Source organism: Lycorma delicatula, chromosome 4 (genome assembly GCF_047948215.1).
Source record: "Lycorma delicatula isolate Av1 chromosome 4, ASM4794821v1, whole genome shotgun sequence".
Taxonomy (NCBI): domain Eukaryota; kingdom Metazoa; phylum Arthropoda; class Insecta; order Hemiptera; family Fulgoridae; genus Lycorma; species Lycorma delicatula.
This window is the reverse complement of record NC_134458.1, coordinates 69113000-69131961: the sequence shown is the minus strand read 5'-3', so window position 1 is coordinate 69131961 and position 18962 is coordinate 69113000. Positions and strand designations below refer to the sequence as shown.

Here is an 18962-nt window from a genome sequence, read left to right as displayed (position 1 = left end):
TTATACAATTATGTCAGTGAATCATATATTTATAAAAAATCAAACCTTTAAACTTAAGTTCAGCAACGTAGTATACAAATGTTACTGGAATGAGTGAACTAAACACTTTAATGGGCAAATTGGACACGCATGCATCAACGGATACAAAAACATTATTGCTTTAATCACCCTTGTTCACACAAAATTTATAAACTCACTACATTTGACAAAAACAAAATAATAAGTAAACGCGACACTCGTATATTGAGTGCGACTGGCAATAGCACTAGTGAAAAACTGAATCGTAGTTCTGAAAAGATCTTAGTATTTCCAAATTTATAGAAAGCAAGTTGTAATAATTAGTTTATTTTATAAACTGTGCAGACTTCATCTATTCATGCTGATCTACGGGAAAATTAATCCAACTGAACAACAACAAAACAGATATACTACTTAACCCTGCGTTAATCTGGTTTTTTGACTGCTTTTAAGATGAGAGCCATTAGTTTTAGCTTAATACGTAACTTAATTACGGGGAGCTGCATAGTATAAAAAGATCGTCTAGAAGAACATTTTTAAGTACAGGGTCATTCACGGGAACCGGATGTTTTTGAAGTGTGTTGCACTCGAGCGTTCGTGGTGGAAGGGACACGTGGCTGTTGTCTGACGTTTCCTTTGTTCATAGCATTTACAATTTAGTCGTTGAGATGGAGCCGTGGACGATAGACCAACGCCTGTACGCGTATGACAGTTTTGTGAGAAATATCGAATCTGTAACTGCTGTTCAGCGAGATTTCCGCCGTCAGTTTAATATCCATCGTAATGCAAGTGCCAGCAGTTCGACGAGTGCTAGCACTCCGGAGAACATCGAACGAGTAAGGGAAGGCATTGTCAGAAGCCCACGCCGCTCTATTCAGAGGCATTCAGCAGCGCTTCAAATGAGCACAAGTACGGTAAGACGAAACCTGCATTTCCATCCTTACAAGATAGCCGTCGTGCAGCAGTTAAACGAGCAAGATTTCACGCAGCGATTACAATTTTGTCGACAAATGCTTACCATTTTTGAAGAAAATGAAAATTTGTTATTGTTAATGAGTGACGAAGCCCATTTTCATCTGAATGGCTTCGTCAGCAAACAGCATTGCCGGTATTGGGCAGAAAGAAACCCACATCAGCTTCACGAGAGACCACTTCATAGCCCAAAGGTGACTGTCTGGTGTGCAATAGGAAAGGTCGGTGTTACTGGACCATATTTTTTTGAAGAAAATGACGCTGCCGTAACTGTAACAGCTGATCGTTACATTGCGATGTTGAATACGTTTTTCATCCCTGAGTTACGAAACCGGGGAATCGATTTTCAAAACGTGTTATACCAGCAGGATGGAGCTACAGCGCACACAGCGAGGGCAATGATGGCTGTTCTCCGTAACTTGTTTCTGGGACGGATCGTTTCCAGATTCGGCGACATTCCTTGGCCCTCTCGGTCCCCCGACTTGAGTAGTGTGATTTTTTTCTGTGGGGGTTTCTGAAATCGCGTGTGTAAGGCAATAAACCGCGTGCACTGGAGGACCTAAAGATCCCAATTCGTCATCACGTCACCCAGATTGATGTAGACATGCTGCAAAGAATTACGGCCAGTTACCGTGAAAGGCTACAACAATGTATTGCCCAAAATGGACATCACTTGCCGGACGTAATTTTTCGTTCATGAGTAAGTAACAAATGCTTTGATGTAACAAGTGTTTCAGTACCAATAACACTTTTTTAAAGTAAATATTCAATTTTTTATGATTATTTTAAAAACATCCGGTTCCCGTGAATGACTCTATTTAAGTTTAAATCCAGTGAGGTTGTGTAGTTAAACTACTATTTCAAAATGCAAACTTTTCAGTGAATTATCTTTATAATATATCAGTAGTTGATCAGCGCAGAAACTTGACAATACTTTTGATACTGTGTTAGAAATTATTTACTATTCGCTTTAAAACAAAGTGGAATTAGTTCTACAAGACTCTTTGTCAAATATTAGGCAGCTTCTTAGATGCCACGAGCATCGTTCATAAGTTTTCATATTAAAAAAAAATTAAACGTTACATAAAATATTTATTTAAAAGAACAGAATAATGTGTACATATTGTAAAACAAAACAATATTTAATTTTTATAAATTAAACTGCGTAGTCTTCTTTGGATGGCTTTTGAATATTATGTACTTTCAAGCTTTTATCTTTTGATGATAGTGGTGGTACTGTTTTTATTTAAATACGAACAGGACAGGCTCGTGTGAGTAATGGTATCATTATTGTAGTAGGGTAGTTTGAAAGTTGTTTGTCAGTTTTATTCTTAGTTATCAGAATGCCTCCGTTGAATTTAATGTTTAAAAAGTATCCATCATTTCATGTTATTTTCAAGCAAGTTTTGAAAATAGAGGTTGTCAATTATTTTGTGGCAGCTAATCATTGTAATGTTGCATTCAATCCGGCATTCAGGTTAACTAACCTCAATGGGGCTAGCTCAACATTACCGGTACAAAATCGGGAGATTATTTATTGCAATTACAGACCATTCAGTGAAGTGCAAAACAAAGATAAACACATTTTGCATAATACAAGTAGAGTTTCTCATAAAAAAAGGATAATTTCAATCCACGAGAAAGTTGATGCAAGAGTAAGTATAACTAAAAGTTGTTTTTATATTACGTTTTATGAAAGAGAAATAATTAACTAATTTTCTTCTTTATTTGTTAATACCTTGATCTCTTAGGTTTAAAACTTCTTGATCGTGTTTGTAATAAAATCAAGAATAAACTCGTATCAGTTCAAGAGTTTCATCCATCGATGAACTGATAAATTCACGTAAAATGTTTCAAGCTACCTAATATTTGACAATGTAGAACTAATTCCACTTTGTTTTAAAATGAATTGTAAATAATTTCTAACACAGTATTAAAAGTATTGTCACGTTTCTGCTCTGATCAACAAAATAAATATTTTATTTACAGTCCAAAATGTCTGTTGTCATTTTAAAATTAAAAACAAAAAATAGACGTTTAGTGATATATTTTATGTGTAAAACTGTAGATTAGATGATATTACAAAATACTTATCCCATTGTATTCAAGGTATATATAATTGTTGATTTCTACAGACATGAAATATATCATTCCATTTTTGTTCAACTTTGTGCTGTGCATACCGTTTTAAGAATGATATATATGTAACTTCAACATTGTCGAATAGAAGTGCTTTTCTTGGTTAATTCTTTTTTCATTACTGATGTTATAATATCAGTTACATTGTTAGTTGCTTTAAAATAAATAGAAATAACTAAATTTCATACTGTTTTTTAAATGTAAATTATGCATGTAGCGTAATCCAAAACTTAGAGGTATAATTTGCTGTTTTAAGAAGGTAACATGTGCCCCTACTGTTTATATAATTACACGGTTAACTTTTACATCTACAGTTTAAATTCCCGATTGTTGTTAATATATATATATATATATATTCAATCCCTAAAATAAAACTATTATTTTGCAATAGAAGTAGGATTGTAGTTTTGATTAATGTGTTCCACGCAAGGGATTTATCATATAGTTTTGAAAAATTAGGTTTCAGAATTTTGTTATTGTTTGTGTAAAAATGATGGTTTGTTATGTTTTCTTATTTTAATATTTTTCACTTTTTTTAACTAAATAATATTTTTAATATTAGAAATATATAACTACAACAGCCTGACATGGTAGATTTGATTGTTAGATATTCCAAACTAATTCTTGTTTGAATATATATTTACAGTTTCATTATGAAGATGGGTGGAAGTATGTTTGTCATGAGAATACAGTTTTAACATTTAGCGAGTCAAAATTTGATAGTTCCCATTTTCTACTGAAGTTCTTATCTTAGAAATACCTGACATTAAATGTCTGTCAAAAGAAAAGGAAATTTATGTAAATTTCCATTAAATTCTGTTATTATAATGCATGTTTTCACAGTTACATAATTTGTTTAATCCTATCTCTTGGTGACTACTGAATACAGAGTTTATCAGAAAGGTAATTCTAATTCTTAACCTGCAACTATTTAGTTTGCTTATTTTTTGGGAAGGGGAAAGAATGAAGTAATCTTTAAAATATAATTAGAAACATTGGTATTTTTTGTTTAATAGTTTCGAAAAATTATGACATTTGCAACTGCTGCTGAGTATGACTTGGAACAATTACGGCTTGGGCTGTTAAAGAAAAATTTGTATACTCCATTTGATATGGGTGAAGATTTTCCTGGTGAGTATATTTTTATTTTAGTTATTTAGTTTTATAGATGAGTTGCTGAGGTGTTCTTTGTATAAATTGTCCTTTTGATTACTTGGGCATTTAATTGCTTGTAGACGTTTATGTACATGTATGTGTATATAGCGATTTTTAAAAAATAAATTTACCACTTCATAGGAAGTATCTATTAATCCAACATGAAGAATTTTTATGCTGGTAATCTTATATTGTTATATGTTGCCTAAACATTACTTATGTTTTTGTTTTGTGTAGCATTTAAAGTTAATATTACTTATATAGAAGTGAACTTATTATTTGAGTAAAGCTGCTAATTACTTTACGGTGTCAAAAGTCTTCTAAAACAATTTTTACCCCTGATAAAGCTGTTATAGAATTTATTAGGGTTATCAGAAATTCTGCTATCTATTTATTCAAATAACTGTATCTTTTAGTTGAGGTATGATTGTAAACATAAAAGAAATTAGATTATTCTTGTTGTATATTGCAGTGTGAGCACATAATTTTTAGGGATGAAACATTTTTTACTGTTTTTCTTATTAGACTCATAACATTACAGATAGTAACTTGTTTGTGATATTGATAGTGAAGATTATAATATATTTGGAGCATGTGAAATTTGTCAGAAGAGGATTCATAAATAATTCACAAATTTTCATTTTCTGAAATTTGAGATTGCTGCATCGGTCAAAATGTTGTTAAGCATGAAAAAAATGATAATGCTGCTTTCTGACTAACAGGATGTCACTACCAGCTTTTTACAGTGGAAAGTAAAAGTTTTCTGCATTTTTCTACCTCTGTCATTTTAAATAATCATCATAATCATTTAATTCATATCACACATATTAATATATTTAATAAATTATATCGTAATTATTAATTTACATTCATTACATTTTAAGCTTGCATTAATAACATGATCTTAGGTATAAAATATGCAGTTATATAACAGTTTGGATGCCATTTAGATTTTCTTTTTTTTAATGGTGAAAGTTAGAAAAAACTAATAATTTTTTTATGACAAACTGAACCAAATTCTGTTCAAGCTAATGTCTTTTAAACTTGAAAATCTTACCGTTAAAGAATATTCTATTTTGGGATATAATAGTTAAATCCATTTTTAATCAAAATAGAAAAAGTATCTGGAAGATTTATGGAAAATTGCTTTCATTATTTTTTTTGGGAGGGAAAAGCTTTGGACATTAAATAAAAATAACAAAATTGTATTTTTCAGGTTTCACTTGACTGGTTTGATGCACTTCTTTATTTCCTTTGATTCTGTGCCTTTTATATTTGGTCCAGATCTTCAGATATATCTTTTTTATATGTATATAAAACATATGAGACTAGAGAGTTGAAATCTGATGTTTTGTTCTCTTATTTTATGGAGGATATTTTGTACTTTATCAACCCATATAATTTTCAACATTCTTTTGTCATGCTACTATTGTCCGTTTAATTTTACTATCATAAAATGTTTATAATAGAAATATCTTTAGATGTTTCTTTCTGATAACTAAATCTAGGGTCGTTTGAAAATGTCTTGGCCTGACCCAGAGATGACGAAATGACTATGATATTTATTTGTCAATTATGATCCTTTAGATGGTGTGCTGCAGTCTTTCTGACATGTGCATTTAGTTGCCTGTTTGAAGTAGAGCTAGTTTAAGTAAAGCAAACAAGTGAGGTTTTCTGAAAAATGGATAAAATTGAAGTTTGATATGTTTTGAAAGATTTAACCCAGATAGACATACAAAAAGAGCTAGATTCCTCTGTGAAGAACTTTATCTGTTTTTTATTTAAAAACAAAGGGGAAGAAAAACAAGGAGCAACTTTGTTATAAAACAGTGGGCTGCTGAATTTAAACTTGGTCTTACTTCTGTTTGAGATAGTGAACACTCAAGACTCCCAAAAACTGCTACAACCAACGAAATTGTCACAAAAATCCACAACGCTGTATTAAGTGATTGCCAACTGAAGGTATGCAAGCTTACTGACATTGGAAATATTTTATTAGAACATGGCCATTATATTTTACGTGTTGTTTACAGTACGAAAAAGCTATCTACCCAGTCGGTGCCATGTTTGTTAAAGTTAATCAAAAATGCATTATTTAAACATGTTTCCTCTAAGTTTCTTTGACGTTTTATAACAGTAGGTAAAACATAGATTCAAGTTAAATGCCAGACCAAACAGTGGGTGAGAACAGGTGAAAGTACATCAAAGAAAGAGAAAACAGTTCCATCTGCAGGAAAAGTCGTGGTTATGGTTTTTTTTTAATTCTCTTGGTGGATGCTCATAACTACCCAGAAAAAGGTAGGATCATCACCAAAGAGTATTATGCTTCACTATTGGACCAATTGAAGGGTGTTATTCAGGCTAAACGTCCATTTGTGGCCAAAAATATAATGCTCTTTCACCACAATAATGCACCTGCACATGTATCTTGGGTTGTTACTTTAAAAAAAATATGTCTTGGGTCGTTGCTGAACTTATGCCTTTAAGTGTTTCCACATGGTGCTGCATTTGCCAGATTTGGCTCCCAGCTATTATTTCCTCTTCCAAACCTGAATAAATGGTTTGCTGGATGAAGATTCACTTAAAATGATGAGGTCAAATCTGAAACAACTGCTTATTTTGCAGAGTTGGACAAATTGCATTATACCAATGGAATTAAAAAGTTGTTGATCTAATTGTATTGAATTTCAAGGTGGTACGTTAAAAAACTAAAAAAATTTCTGAAAAATCTTGTGTTTTTTTCAGGCTAAAACTTTCTAAACAGCCCTTGTAAATGTGAAACTAGTACATTTCTTTTCTGTATGAAATCTCTTCTGGCTTCTGCTACAGGCCTCCTGTATCTACTTTTTTACCTTGCCTTACTTCATGTATTCTACCTGATTTTAGTATGTAAATTGAAAATAAGAAAATATTTATAAGTACAGTATATTATGTGCTCATATGATTTAACTAATCACTAACTTCCTTTTTGTCACATTCTCTTACTTTTATTTTATTTAATTTTAAGTTGAATTTCTCTTATTGCAATGAATTGATATTCATTATTACTAATTAATTTCTTGATTCAACTGAATTATCAGTATCATTATTCAATCTTAGTTACTTTTATATTTTTATTTGCATTGTCACATTAGTTTGATTTTTTTTAAAGATTTATATTGCATATACAAATTAAAAAGTAATGGGGACAGGCTAAAATCTTATTTTTTTAACAGTATTTGCCTTTCTATTTATTTTATCGCTACGTGACTCAGTGTAAGCTTTGATTGTAGGGTTATCAAATTATATAACAATTAAGATCATCATTCTATGGTAGTTTTCAGTTTTTTGCTGAATGTTCTTGAATTATAAAAATTCTGTTTTCCTTTTCTACCACAATATATATTCTTTTCTATGTTCATTCTTCCACTACCTTCAACATCTAACCTTTATTTTTCATTTAGTTTTCTTTCTCCTCTTCCACCTCATGCATCCTTCTAGGTATCCTCCTTTCTTTCATTCTTTATATATGCCTAGATCATCTCATCCTTGACTGTTCTTTTATTTACATCCTTTTATCTCCCTTTCATTTCTCTTCCTGTGTATCCTTATAATAACCATTGTACTTCCAGGAATATAATTTAATGTGTCTGCAATATTTTTATTTGTTTATGCAGAGTATTATGTATTGGGGGCAGGGATATAGTTAATCTGGTATATTACCCAAATTTTCTGTGATTTATTTCTGCTCTAGATCAAACTTCTAATTTCTCCTATTTACTTATATGGAATTGCACATTTGTGTCACCCATCACAGTTAATTTTTATCCACCAAGTTGTTGCAGCAATTCTTCAAATTTTTTATTCCCTTTCACGTTTTAACGTAATTGCAAATCAAACACTTGTAAAATTTTCAAACCCTTTACTGATACTGTTATTTTTATCATCCTCTTTTCATCACTTAATTGGACTCTTTTCTTCATGACTTCATTCCTCCTTCCCTACTTATCAATTCAATTCAATCTGTGTTCTATTCTCAGTTCTTGCCATATTTCATTCCTCCATTCAGTCTATCTTAGTCTGAACACATAGTCTCCTCTTCTTTATTAAATCAAATATCTCAGACTTGCAGAAATTTGGAAATATATAAATAATTATATTTAATACTGTTCTTAGAATAAGTAGAAAAAAAACTGAAATTGTGTTGCGTTAATTGGGAATTATTTTAATCTCCTAATGCTTTAGAAAAATTAATACTTTAAAACTGATATTACAGTTATTATTTTGACCTGTTTATAATTAATTGTTTAATTTTATAAAAGAAACTTTTTTATTGCTTGAAAACTTTTGTTGTTAGCTTAATCCTTAATGGATTAGGGATCTGTTGAATACTAGATCATGAATACTGTTGTTCTTTGATGGTTGGGTTTCAATTAACCACACATCTCAGGAATAGTCGAATTGAGACTGCATAAGACTTCACTTCATTTACATTCATACGTACCATTTTCATTCATCCTCTGAAGTAATACCTGAAAGGTAATTCCCGGAGGCTAAACAGGAAAAAAGGATTAGGGATCTGTAGTTGATCTGGAATCATCCGCTAGGAATCGTGAAAATTATTGGTGAAAGCTTTTGTGGCCTTGAAAATAAATTTATTGTAACTTTACGACATGGTGTGGGCAGACTAATTCCTGTTAATAGGTGGCATTCCTGATTGATATGCCATTATTAAGAAAATCTCTGCTTAGCATGTGTTAAGCATCTATTCAAGCTTATTTGTGATCACCATTGACATCCCTACCCCAAATCAAAGGTGGAGTTGTGCTACAGATAATGAGGTGTAGTGAGTGGTGCAAGGAAAGCAATGTAGTTATTTTTATATTTATAAGATGTTTGTTTGTTTCTGCAGATATGAGGATTAAAAACATCAATTTGTGATTATTTCTGATTATACAGAATGGCCCTTATATTAACAAATTCGTGTTCATTATATTTACTGTTTTAATTCAGTTGTGCTTTTGTACTAACATTAAAATTTTATATTATGTTTGTACTTACTTTTTATATTATTTACTTTTACATATACTTTACATTTATATTATTCTCCTGATTTATTATAGTACTGTGCACATTAAAATACTAGGTGAATTGAAATTAAACTAATGGAATGCTTTTGTTATGTCCGTATGTTTAATATTTACCACTTCAACTAAAATTATTCTACACCCCCATTTGATGATTGGTGGACCACCATTATTCAAAGATCATTATAGATTAATTTCAAACATTATTGGTGAAATTATTTTGTTTAAATTTACATGAAAGGAGTAATTATTAAAAAGACATTGCATTATATTTAATAGCAAGAAATAGTAATTCTGTGTGATGCTGTGGAAAGAGTAACCCAAAAGCTGAATGACCGATGAAGGATGTGACAGATATAAAGTTTTGAAAGCAAGACTGGAGTCAACTCACCAGCTTTGCCTGTAATAAGAAAGCAAAATATTTTAAAATATCTCAAATTGAAGTTTTTATTAAACATGAGTTTACTATTCCCAAGTTCATATTTAGTAAGGTAGTATCATATCTTAGCTCGCTTCAGGACTGCAAAATGTTAACTAATTTTGAAAAGGTGATATGTGGAAGTACAGTTGCAGTATTATTTTGCTATTTTAGAAGAGGATTATAGCATATATATATATTATAGCATATTATAAAAGAGGATTTTGAGGTTTTATAAGGACTATAGCTTAAGAAGTTGATATTGTCTCTCTTTTATCAGAGAAAAAAGCAGTAGAAAGGTTTGGAGTTAACCAAATGATTACAATCCTGATTATGTCTGTAGATGTGCCATTGGCTACAGAACCTTTTCAATCTGGTGTAGTAGTGTTGGCTAATAAAGTCTTTTCTTTTTATGTTCTATATATGTTTCAAATTACTTTTATTTCCACAGATATTTTATATGCAGAACCTCGTTATATCCTTGAAGGTGAAATGAGATACTTGTTTTTCTTCAGAGAAGGGGCAGTTGCCTGTTGGAACATGACTGATATAGAATGCACAAGTATATTACAATTTTTGAGGCCTTATGAATTCTCAAGTTATGATCGTGATTCTACATACTGTGAGGGAGAAGTTATGACATATAGTTTTGGATTAACTGGGTATAATTTTGGATTATTTGTGGTTTATGTTTAATGTAAAAAATGAAATTAAACATTAGTTAATCCATATTATTGGATGAATTTTATTAGCTGCCAGCAGTTTTATGATAAATGGAAGAATAGTGTATGTGTAAGGTTGTTACATTTGCTGCTATTGTTTAAACACTTGAGGATTATAAGGGGCTCTTTTTCATATTTACCATTTTCTACGAGTGCTACAAACTTTAACACTTAGTAGAATTATCTGTATTTATATAGAAAAAATTATTGGTTCAAAAGATTGGTGGAATTTCAGTATCAGGTTTTATCATATTCATCCTGTTTTTAAAGAAATTGAACATTTATTCTAAAGAAGCAGTAAACTGCATATTTTTTAGTATACTGGTATCACTTTATCTCTATTTCTAACTGTGTATGAAATATGTTAAGTGTAAAAGCTATTCTGTTATAAGCAAACTGCTGATACAATATAGGTTGCGTTGGATATTATGCCTTATCACATTTCATCGATGAATAATAAATAAAAAATGTTTAAAACAATAATATATAGTAACATCCATTATTATGGTAAACAAGTTGCCTACTACATAAGTAAAACATTATAGACACATTGAATCATTCTTTATTTTTATGGGCTACCACAATGACACATACCTGGCAATATTTCCTTGTTTCTGTAATTGTGTGTTATGCCTAAAAGTAGATATCTTTAGTGACAGTGTTTAAATGACTTTTAATTACATAAAATGTTTAGTAATAAAGAATTTATTGCACAGTTATCTATGAATCCAGTTAGTGGGACTACTATTATATTGTAAAAGATTCTGAAATAACAAGATAAATAATTATGTTGTTTGATGAGTCATGTTAATTTATTTTATGCTATGTATAAATTACAAATATAAATTAAAATGTACAAACTATTGTTAATGTATTTTAATCTACATTATCTATTCTCAACATTTAGCATATTCTGTATCACATTATTAACAAATAAATATTACATGCTCAGTTTGAGACTCAACAACTTCTTAATGGTTCATCAAATTTCTATGTTTGATACAGCAACTATTCACTTAAAATTTCTATCTGTTCATTCAATTTTACATTTAATGATCACTTTCAACATTTTTTTTTGTTTCCTTTATTAGACTTTATTCACTATTCTTTAATTTTTAGCAGTTTTTTAAAGTGGAAAAATGTCACTTGGCCACAAGTTAAAACTTATATTGAAATACATAAAAGATTATTTTCAGAGCATAAAGCAAAAGAAAGTTTTTTATATCTGATTTTTTGGATAACTAGCTTTATGAAAATAGGTGTAATAAGGTTATAAACTGTAGATAGCTCTTGCAGTGCCTATCTACTGCTATCTCTATGTAATGTAGAAAAAAATTATTTTTAAAAACTCTACTCATCATTAGCTAAAAGATTATCTGAGATTATATTTGTTACATTAAATTCAAAATGAATTGATTGGCTTCGCAACATGTCTCTAAGACTTGTAATTGTGGAGTAACCAAGACTTCATAAAAAATAGAGAGGTATAAAGATATATGTCTGAAATTTGACAGACTAATTAAAAAAAAATTATGACAGACCTTTTAAAATTTGAAGAAAAATTTTGTTACAGAATTTGCCAATTACAATTGACCAGAGTCTGATAGCATCTTTGGAATTTATGCTTTAAAATTGTTCCTTTTTTGAATTCACCTTAAAAACATCACATTTAAAGAAACAAAACAATATTTAAAGGCAACTACAAAATTAAAGTTGATCGATCAGGCTAAAGGCTGGTGCATCAAATAAAAATCTGGCATTCATTTTGAAGTTATTGATCCTCAAACTTAATTGTATGTAATATTTATTTAAATAATAAGTACTTTTTTAATACAGCATCAATTTCTATGATCATTAACCACTGTGTTAGTTATTCTTATTTATATTTTGTAATTATGTTCTAGTTTTCATAATATCCTATTTCTAAGAAAAATAACAGATAATTAGGGCTAACTATTTTATCTACATTTTGTTAATCTTTTGTTTTATCTGTGTTATTATTTTCTTCTTATCAGTATCAGTGTTAAGGTTTGTTTATAGTTTGAAATAATGAATTTTCATTGTACATATCCTGTTCCTTATGAAGAACTTCAGCATATTGTGATATAAGGATATAAGTATACCAAAACTGATTTTTGGTTCATTGGTAAAAAATAGTCTGAGAGAAAATTATTTTATTTTATTCATACGTGAATTATGTACATATTTATTACTTCTTTTATGTATATTAAATATACGTTATAGATTATTGTTCTCCAATTCATTCATTCAACAATTTAAAGATGAAGAAAATACAATAACTGAAGAAATTAACTCCTTAAATAATGACATTAAATTCACTTTAGGTGGAGAAAATAATAATGGCATAAATTTTTTAAATATAAAATTTAATAAAAACTATAATACTAATAAACTGGATATCGATATATATAGGAAACCCCTAAACAGGACACCATAATTCATTGTAATTCATTTCATCCTTGAAATAAAAAATATCTATGTTTAATTCGTTAATATAGAGAACTATAAAATATTTAAGACATAACAATATAAAATTAAACATTGAATTAAATAATATCAAACATACAGCTATAACTAATGGATACAGTGAAAACTTAATAAATAAATTATATATTAATATAAAAGATAATATAAAACTAAGAAATAATAATAATCGATACAAATGTGCTAAAACTGAATACAATATAAATTACAAAAAATTTAATAAAATATTTAAATCTTTTGAATTAAAAACTGCATATACAACAAATAATAAAATAATTAACTATATAAATAACAGAGATCCTACTAGAATAATAAAACATAACAATAAATTTAATTTACATAAACAGGGAGTATAGAGTTTAAAATGCACAAATTGTGATTTGGAATATATCAGGATGACAAACCGATCTATTTCGATCAAAATTAATGAACACATTAATTGTATAAATAAGGGAAATAAAGAACGATCCAATTTTGCTAGACATATCTTAGAAAATAATCGTTATTATAAAATATTCTTGAATATTCCAATAACTTTCATAAAACAAATATTATTGAAAAATATTACATATACTTAAATAATAAAAATTTGATAAATGAACTAACAGAATTTGATAATGATGTATTATTTAAACAAATATTAAACAATAATATTGATTCTTAGGTTGGTTATACTGATTCATACATAACAATTGAGAGCTTCATACTGACATGACAGACAACGTCAACATTATTTTTACATTTTGACGATCAGTTGTATTTATAATTTTTGTTTTTAAAAAATTCAAAATTCATTAAATATATTCATTTGTGAAGGAAATAATTATAATCCATGACACATAAATGTTCCTAATGATGGATTAATATCTGAAAGTGCTCAAACATAATAATAAAAAATAGTTGGTAAGTGGAAATTATTATATAATTAATGTTCTACAAATTTGTTCAGCAGAAGTTCCTTGTAGCCCTCAAATGATTTAGTCATATTTTCTTAATTTCATACTCCCTGCTTGAATTTTTGTTTATTAACTGAGCAAGTATGCATTTACTGTTTGAACTGTTCCTTGGTATCTGCATTATGAACTTTATCCTTGTCTTATCTCCAGGCACAATTCTGATTTCTTCTGAGATTTTCATGCCCTTTTTAATACCATACTCAAGGAATGTCAAGGCAGTCGGAATTCGTGGAGTTTTGATACCCATCAGATCCAAATGAGGTACCATCAGGTTTTTTTTTTAGTATCCTAATTACGAGGCAAATTCATAAAGTAGGGGCCATCAGCTTATATTTAAATATTAGCAAGTCTGAACACAGTTACACCCATTCAGGGCAATCTATCAGCTATTTATGAAGCCACTGCAGTTGTTTTGATTCAGTAGTTGTTTGCCTGCTGGTGAATGCAGATCGCAATGTCCGCAACAATCATTTTTCCTGCCAGTACTGAAGTGCACGTTGTGATTCAATTTTTGTGTGTAAAAAGATCTTCAGCTGCTGAAATTCATTGGGAGTTGTGCCTAGTATATGGACCTGCAGTAATGAGTGAAGAAAAGTTAGACAATGGTGTCAAAACATTAAAAATGGCCGCACAAATGTGCATGACAAAGAGCAGAGTGGCAGGCCCAGTATTCAGATTGACGAAATCGTTGAACAACTGAACTAAAAACTGCAATGTGATTGACGATGATTAGTGCTCTTGCTGATGAGTTTCCACATGTTGGATGCACCTCTATCTACACAATTGTCACAGAAAAACTTGGATATCACAAATTGTCTGCAAGGTGGGTAGCGAAAATGCTCACCAACCAACACAAAGAGCAAAGAATATGCAGTGGATGAGCATTTTTGGACCACTGTCAACAAGATTGAGATGATTTGTTTTTTCCACATTGTTACGGGCAATGAGACATGGATATCCTACACCAATGCAGAATCAAAACAGTCAATGTAGTGATGCCATTCAAGTTCCCGAAAACCGAAAAAGTTTAAGCAGTCTTCGTACTTAAGTCGAAAAATGTTGACTACCATTTTTGGGACAAAACTGACATCATTTAGGTTGATTTCATAGAACGTGAATCAACAATTACAGCTGATGTTTACTGTGAAACGCTCACCAAACTGAGATGTGTGATCCAAAATCGACGACGCAGGAAATTGTCATCCAACGTAGTCCTTCTTCATGACAACACACATCCTCACACCGCTGCCTTAACAAAGAAGAAGATTCAAAATTTTTGTTGGGAACTTTTTGACCACCCTCCATGTAGTCCTGACTTTGCGCTAGCAACTACATCCTCTTCTTGCATTTGAAAAAGTGGCTTGGTGGACAACGGTTTGAAAATGACAAGGAACTCAAGACTGCCATTGTCAACTGGTTCAATTCCCAGGTGGCGAACTTCTATGCAGAGAGGTTAAAGAAACTGGTGCAGTGTTACGAAAAGCGCTTAGAACTGAATAGCAATTTTGTGTAAAAGTGAGGTAGATATGTAGTAAACTAAATGTAAAATATGTACTAAACTGCATGTCTATCAAAGGACTGTAAAGAGTTGCTCTTGAAATTTGAAAGTTACGAAATCATGAAATGATGTTTATTGTGGATGATTTGTTCAAATTTTTGAATGAGTTCATTCATTAATCACCATTGAGTTTACCCTTTGTCTCTTTTTGAATACATCTGTACACCCTTCTCTAAATTTTTGGTCACTATTTCTTATAGCACTGACACATAAATACCACCACATTGCAGTTGTCAATGGATGTCGGGGGTATTGTGTACTGCTAGTAAAATCAAGTTTATGTTGTACATCTTGCAGTTGATAGGAAAGAATATCATTGACTGTTGCTTTATCATCTCGTAATAGGATGAGTTGCAGATGGGTTTGTAAGAAAATTGTAGATTCTTAGTGTATGCTGTGGTACTTTGGTAGCCAGTTTATTTGTAACAATAAATTAGAAATAGCTTTTGAATAGCTCTGGTTTTTTTTTAATTTTTCGTTTTGGAGCCACTGCCTCTCCAAACCCCAGTAAAGTAGCTAGTAACTTGTCCTGTTGATTTGTAAAAGGTACCAGCATGACACCACAAATAGAACCTGGGTAGCTGCTCATCCAGGTATTATGGCACTCATTAAAGGAAGAAGAAATAAAGGATAAAGAAGACAATCATTCCACAGATGAGACTGTTTCTGATTGGGGTAGTTTACTACCTTCCAGGATTCTACAGAATGGAAGTCAGGAGACTATTAAGGAGCCAGTAGCATTAAAATGTAACTGGCCCAGCCAGCCCTGAAACTATTTCCTGCTTGGGGTAACCCTTTGAATTATTCCAACACACTTCAGGGATTAGTATTCTAGTAATTGAAAGGTGTGAAATGTAAGAATAAAATGACCATAACCAAATTCAATATACGTGGTTTGTTCAGAAAATAACATTTTTAATTACACGCCAACAGAGATATGTAGTGACGTGTGGTTAACAGCAATGTGTTCTGCATAACCTCTGTAACCACATTCTCTTGGATTGTTGATATCTTGTTTAGTTTCCGTGTTATTGTTATTTGAGTGCAACATGTTTTCAGTCTTTGTAGCGATTTTTGTAATGTGTGATTTTCGGCAGCATCAATAAAACATAAAATTTTGCATGAAACTGGGGAAAACTTTCACATAAAAGTTTCAGCATTTGAAGTAAGCTTACGTAGATGATGCTCTGGGTGATACACAATGTTATGAATAGTTTTCATGATTTAAAAGTGGTCACAGTCATTTGAAGATGACCTACCAGGAAGGCCTTCGACTTCAACTGAGACCACCCACGTTCAGAAAATTAACAATCTGGTGCATACAGATCGCCAATTGACTGTCAGAGAACTTGCAAAAGATGTGCATCTTAATTGGATCATGCCGTGACATTTTGACTGAAAAACTGAATGTCCATCCAGTTCCAACAAAGTTTGTTTGTTCCTCGTGTGATGACCGAATAGCAGAAAGATGTAGTGGATGTTTGTTGGCAACTTCTTGAACAGCCGATGATGATGAAAGCTGAGTTTACGGCTACAACAGCGAGGCAGCTATACATCTCTATGGATTGGCAAAGATCTCCATGCCCCAAGAAAGAGCATCAGTCTTGATCCAGTGTCAAAGTGATGCTCTCTGTTTTTTAGATTTTAATGGAATTGTGCATCTTGAATTATTTTTTCAAGGTGAAACAGTGAACCGTGCATACTGTCAAGGTGTTTTACAACAATGGTGTGAAAAAATCCTCAAAAAGAGACCAGAGTTGTGGCGAGACAACTCATGTTTCCTTCACCACGAAAATGTGCCTGCACCAAAGCTTTATCAATTTGTCAGTTTTGTGCCAAAAATCAGATGACTGTCCTCCCTCAGCCTCCCTACTCACCAGACCTGGCTCCTTATATTTTTTTCTTATTTCTGAAATTAAAATCTGTGTTGCAAGGATGCTATTTTGAGACTATTGATGACATTAAAGCAAATTTGTCACGAATCTTAAAGGCCATTTCAAATGAAGCTATCCAGGACCACTTCACGAAGTGTAAACACTGCTAGGAAAAGTGTATGAGTAGGTAAGGGGACTACTTTGAATGGGACAAGGACCAATAATCTGTTTAATTAATAATAAAGATTAAAAAAATAAAGTATGGTTATTAGCTTAACAGACCTTCTACCAATTCCTGTAGATCACCTAAAAGTAAAACAACTTAGCTGTGTTGGGTAAAGTTTCACATGTATGTTGGCATTGATTAGTGACTAATAGCTGCCAATGCCGCTTAAATTTATTAAGAAATTTGTTTGGTAATGGTAAATGTGAAATTTTCTGTGTGTTATATTCATATTGTTTTTGTTTGTTCCTGTTGATGATTATGTGAATATTCCTTTAAACTTAATTAATACAGTACCAAATACTGTTAGTTAAATTAGTATCAGCATCTTAAAAAATATTTGTTTAGTCTGTAATTTTTAAAAATACATTATATCTTTTTTTTATTTTGAAGGAAGAAGACCACTCTAGATAAGGGTCATTTCACATTTCCCCTAGATCTTCCATTACATCAGTCAACTCTTGATAAATACACAATTTCAAATGCCATTGTCCTTTCTGTCAAATTGGGTGTTTGGGAGCGATTTCTAGAAAAATATGTATCGTCCATTCAGTTTATCACTGAAGTAAGTTGAATGTATTTGTCATTTTATATATGTGTGTGTATGTGTTTTACACTTTATTTCCTCTGTTTTCTGTGCAAGTGAATATAAGCTTATCGATAAGAACTGTAGTACAGATAAGTTTAGTTTTGAATATGTGTTTAGTTTCTCATAGTACTTTGCTTGCTGTTCACTGACTGATTTTTTGATATGCTAGTTATGCATTTGCCTTCAAAAATTATTACTAAAAACAGTGTTAAACCTTATTACATTTAAGTGTATCCTGTACATAACATTACCAGTTTTCAACTAATTTTGTAGTAATAGTTGATTTCAAGACATCTCGCCTGATTTTGCATTACCTGTTATGTATTTTTTAATCTTGTAAGCTTAATATCATGCAGTTTGTATATGTAACAATTTTTTCCCCATTAAGAATTGCATTTTTATTATGATTTTTATGGTTGCATCCATTTCAGCAGTATCTTGTTATTTACTTTTATAAAAAATGCTATTTTAAATGGACTGGTTTAAGATAATGCTTGAATGGATATTTGAAATATGCTGGTTAGTGGTATACCGTATCTGCATTAGCTACAGCTGCTCTTGTAATTGAGATATTTATATAACTGAGTTGTGTTTCATTTTGTACTAAACATTTTACTGGTAGGAATAGTGATTTGTCTTGATCATATAACATGATTAAGTTAATGTGGTTTCAATCGCATGGATAGTCAGTCTTCTTAAGCTTCATTTTTCCTTCACATTAAAATTCTGTTTGTTAGTAATGTAAGTTGATCATTTCTACTTGTATA

General features: G+C 30.9%; 1 protein-coding gene across 1 annotated transcript in view; it reads left to right on the top strand.

The window, feature by feature from the left end:
• Positions 1-2219: 2219 nt before the first annotated feature.
• LOC142323516 (required for meiotic nuclear division protein 1 homolog) overlaps positions 2220-18962 on the top strand; it is a 34754-nt gene continuing 18011 nt past the window's right edge. Inside the window, exons 1-4 of the mRNA XM_075363264.1 lie at positions 2220-2645; positions 4146-4260; positions 10220-10430; positions 18000-18171. Of these exons, the coding sequence (XP_075219379.1) occupies positions 2334-2645; positions 4146-4260; positions 10220-10430; positions 18000-18171 (810 nt within the window). The 5' untranslated portion in view covers positions 2220-2333. The remainder of the gene's footprint in view (positions 2646-4145; positions 4261-10219; positions 10431-17999; positions 18172-18962) is intronic.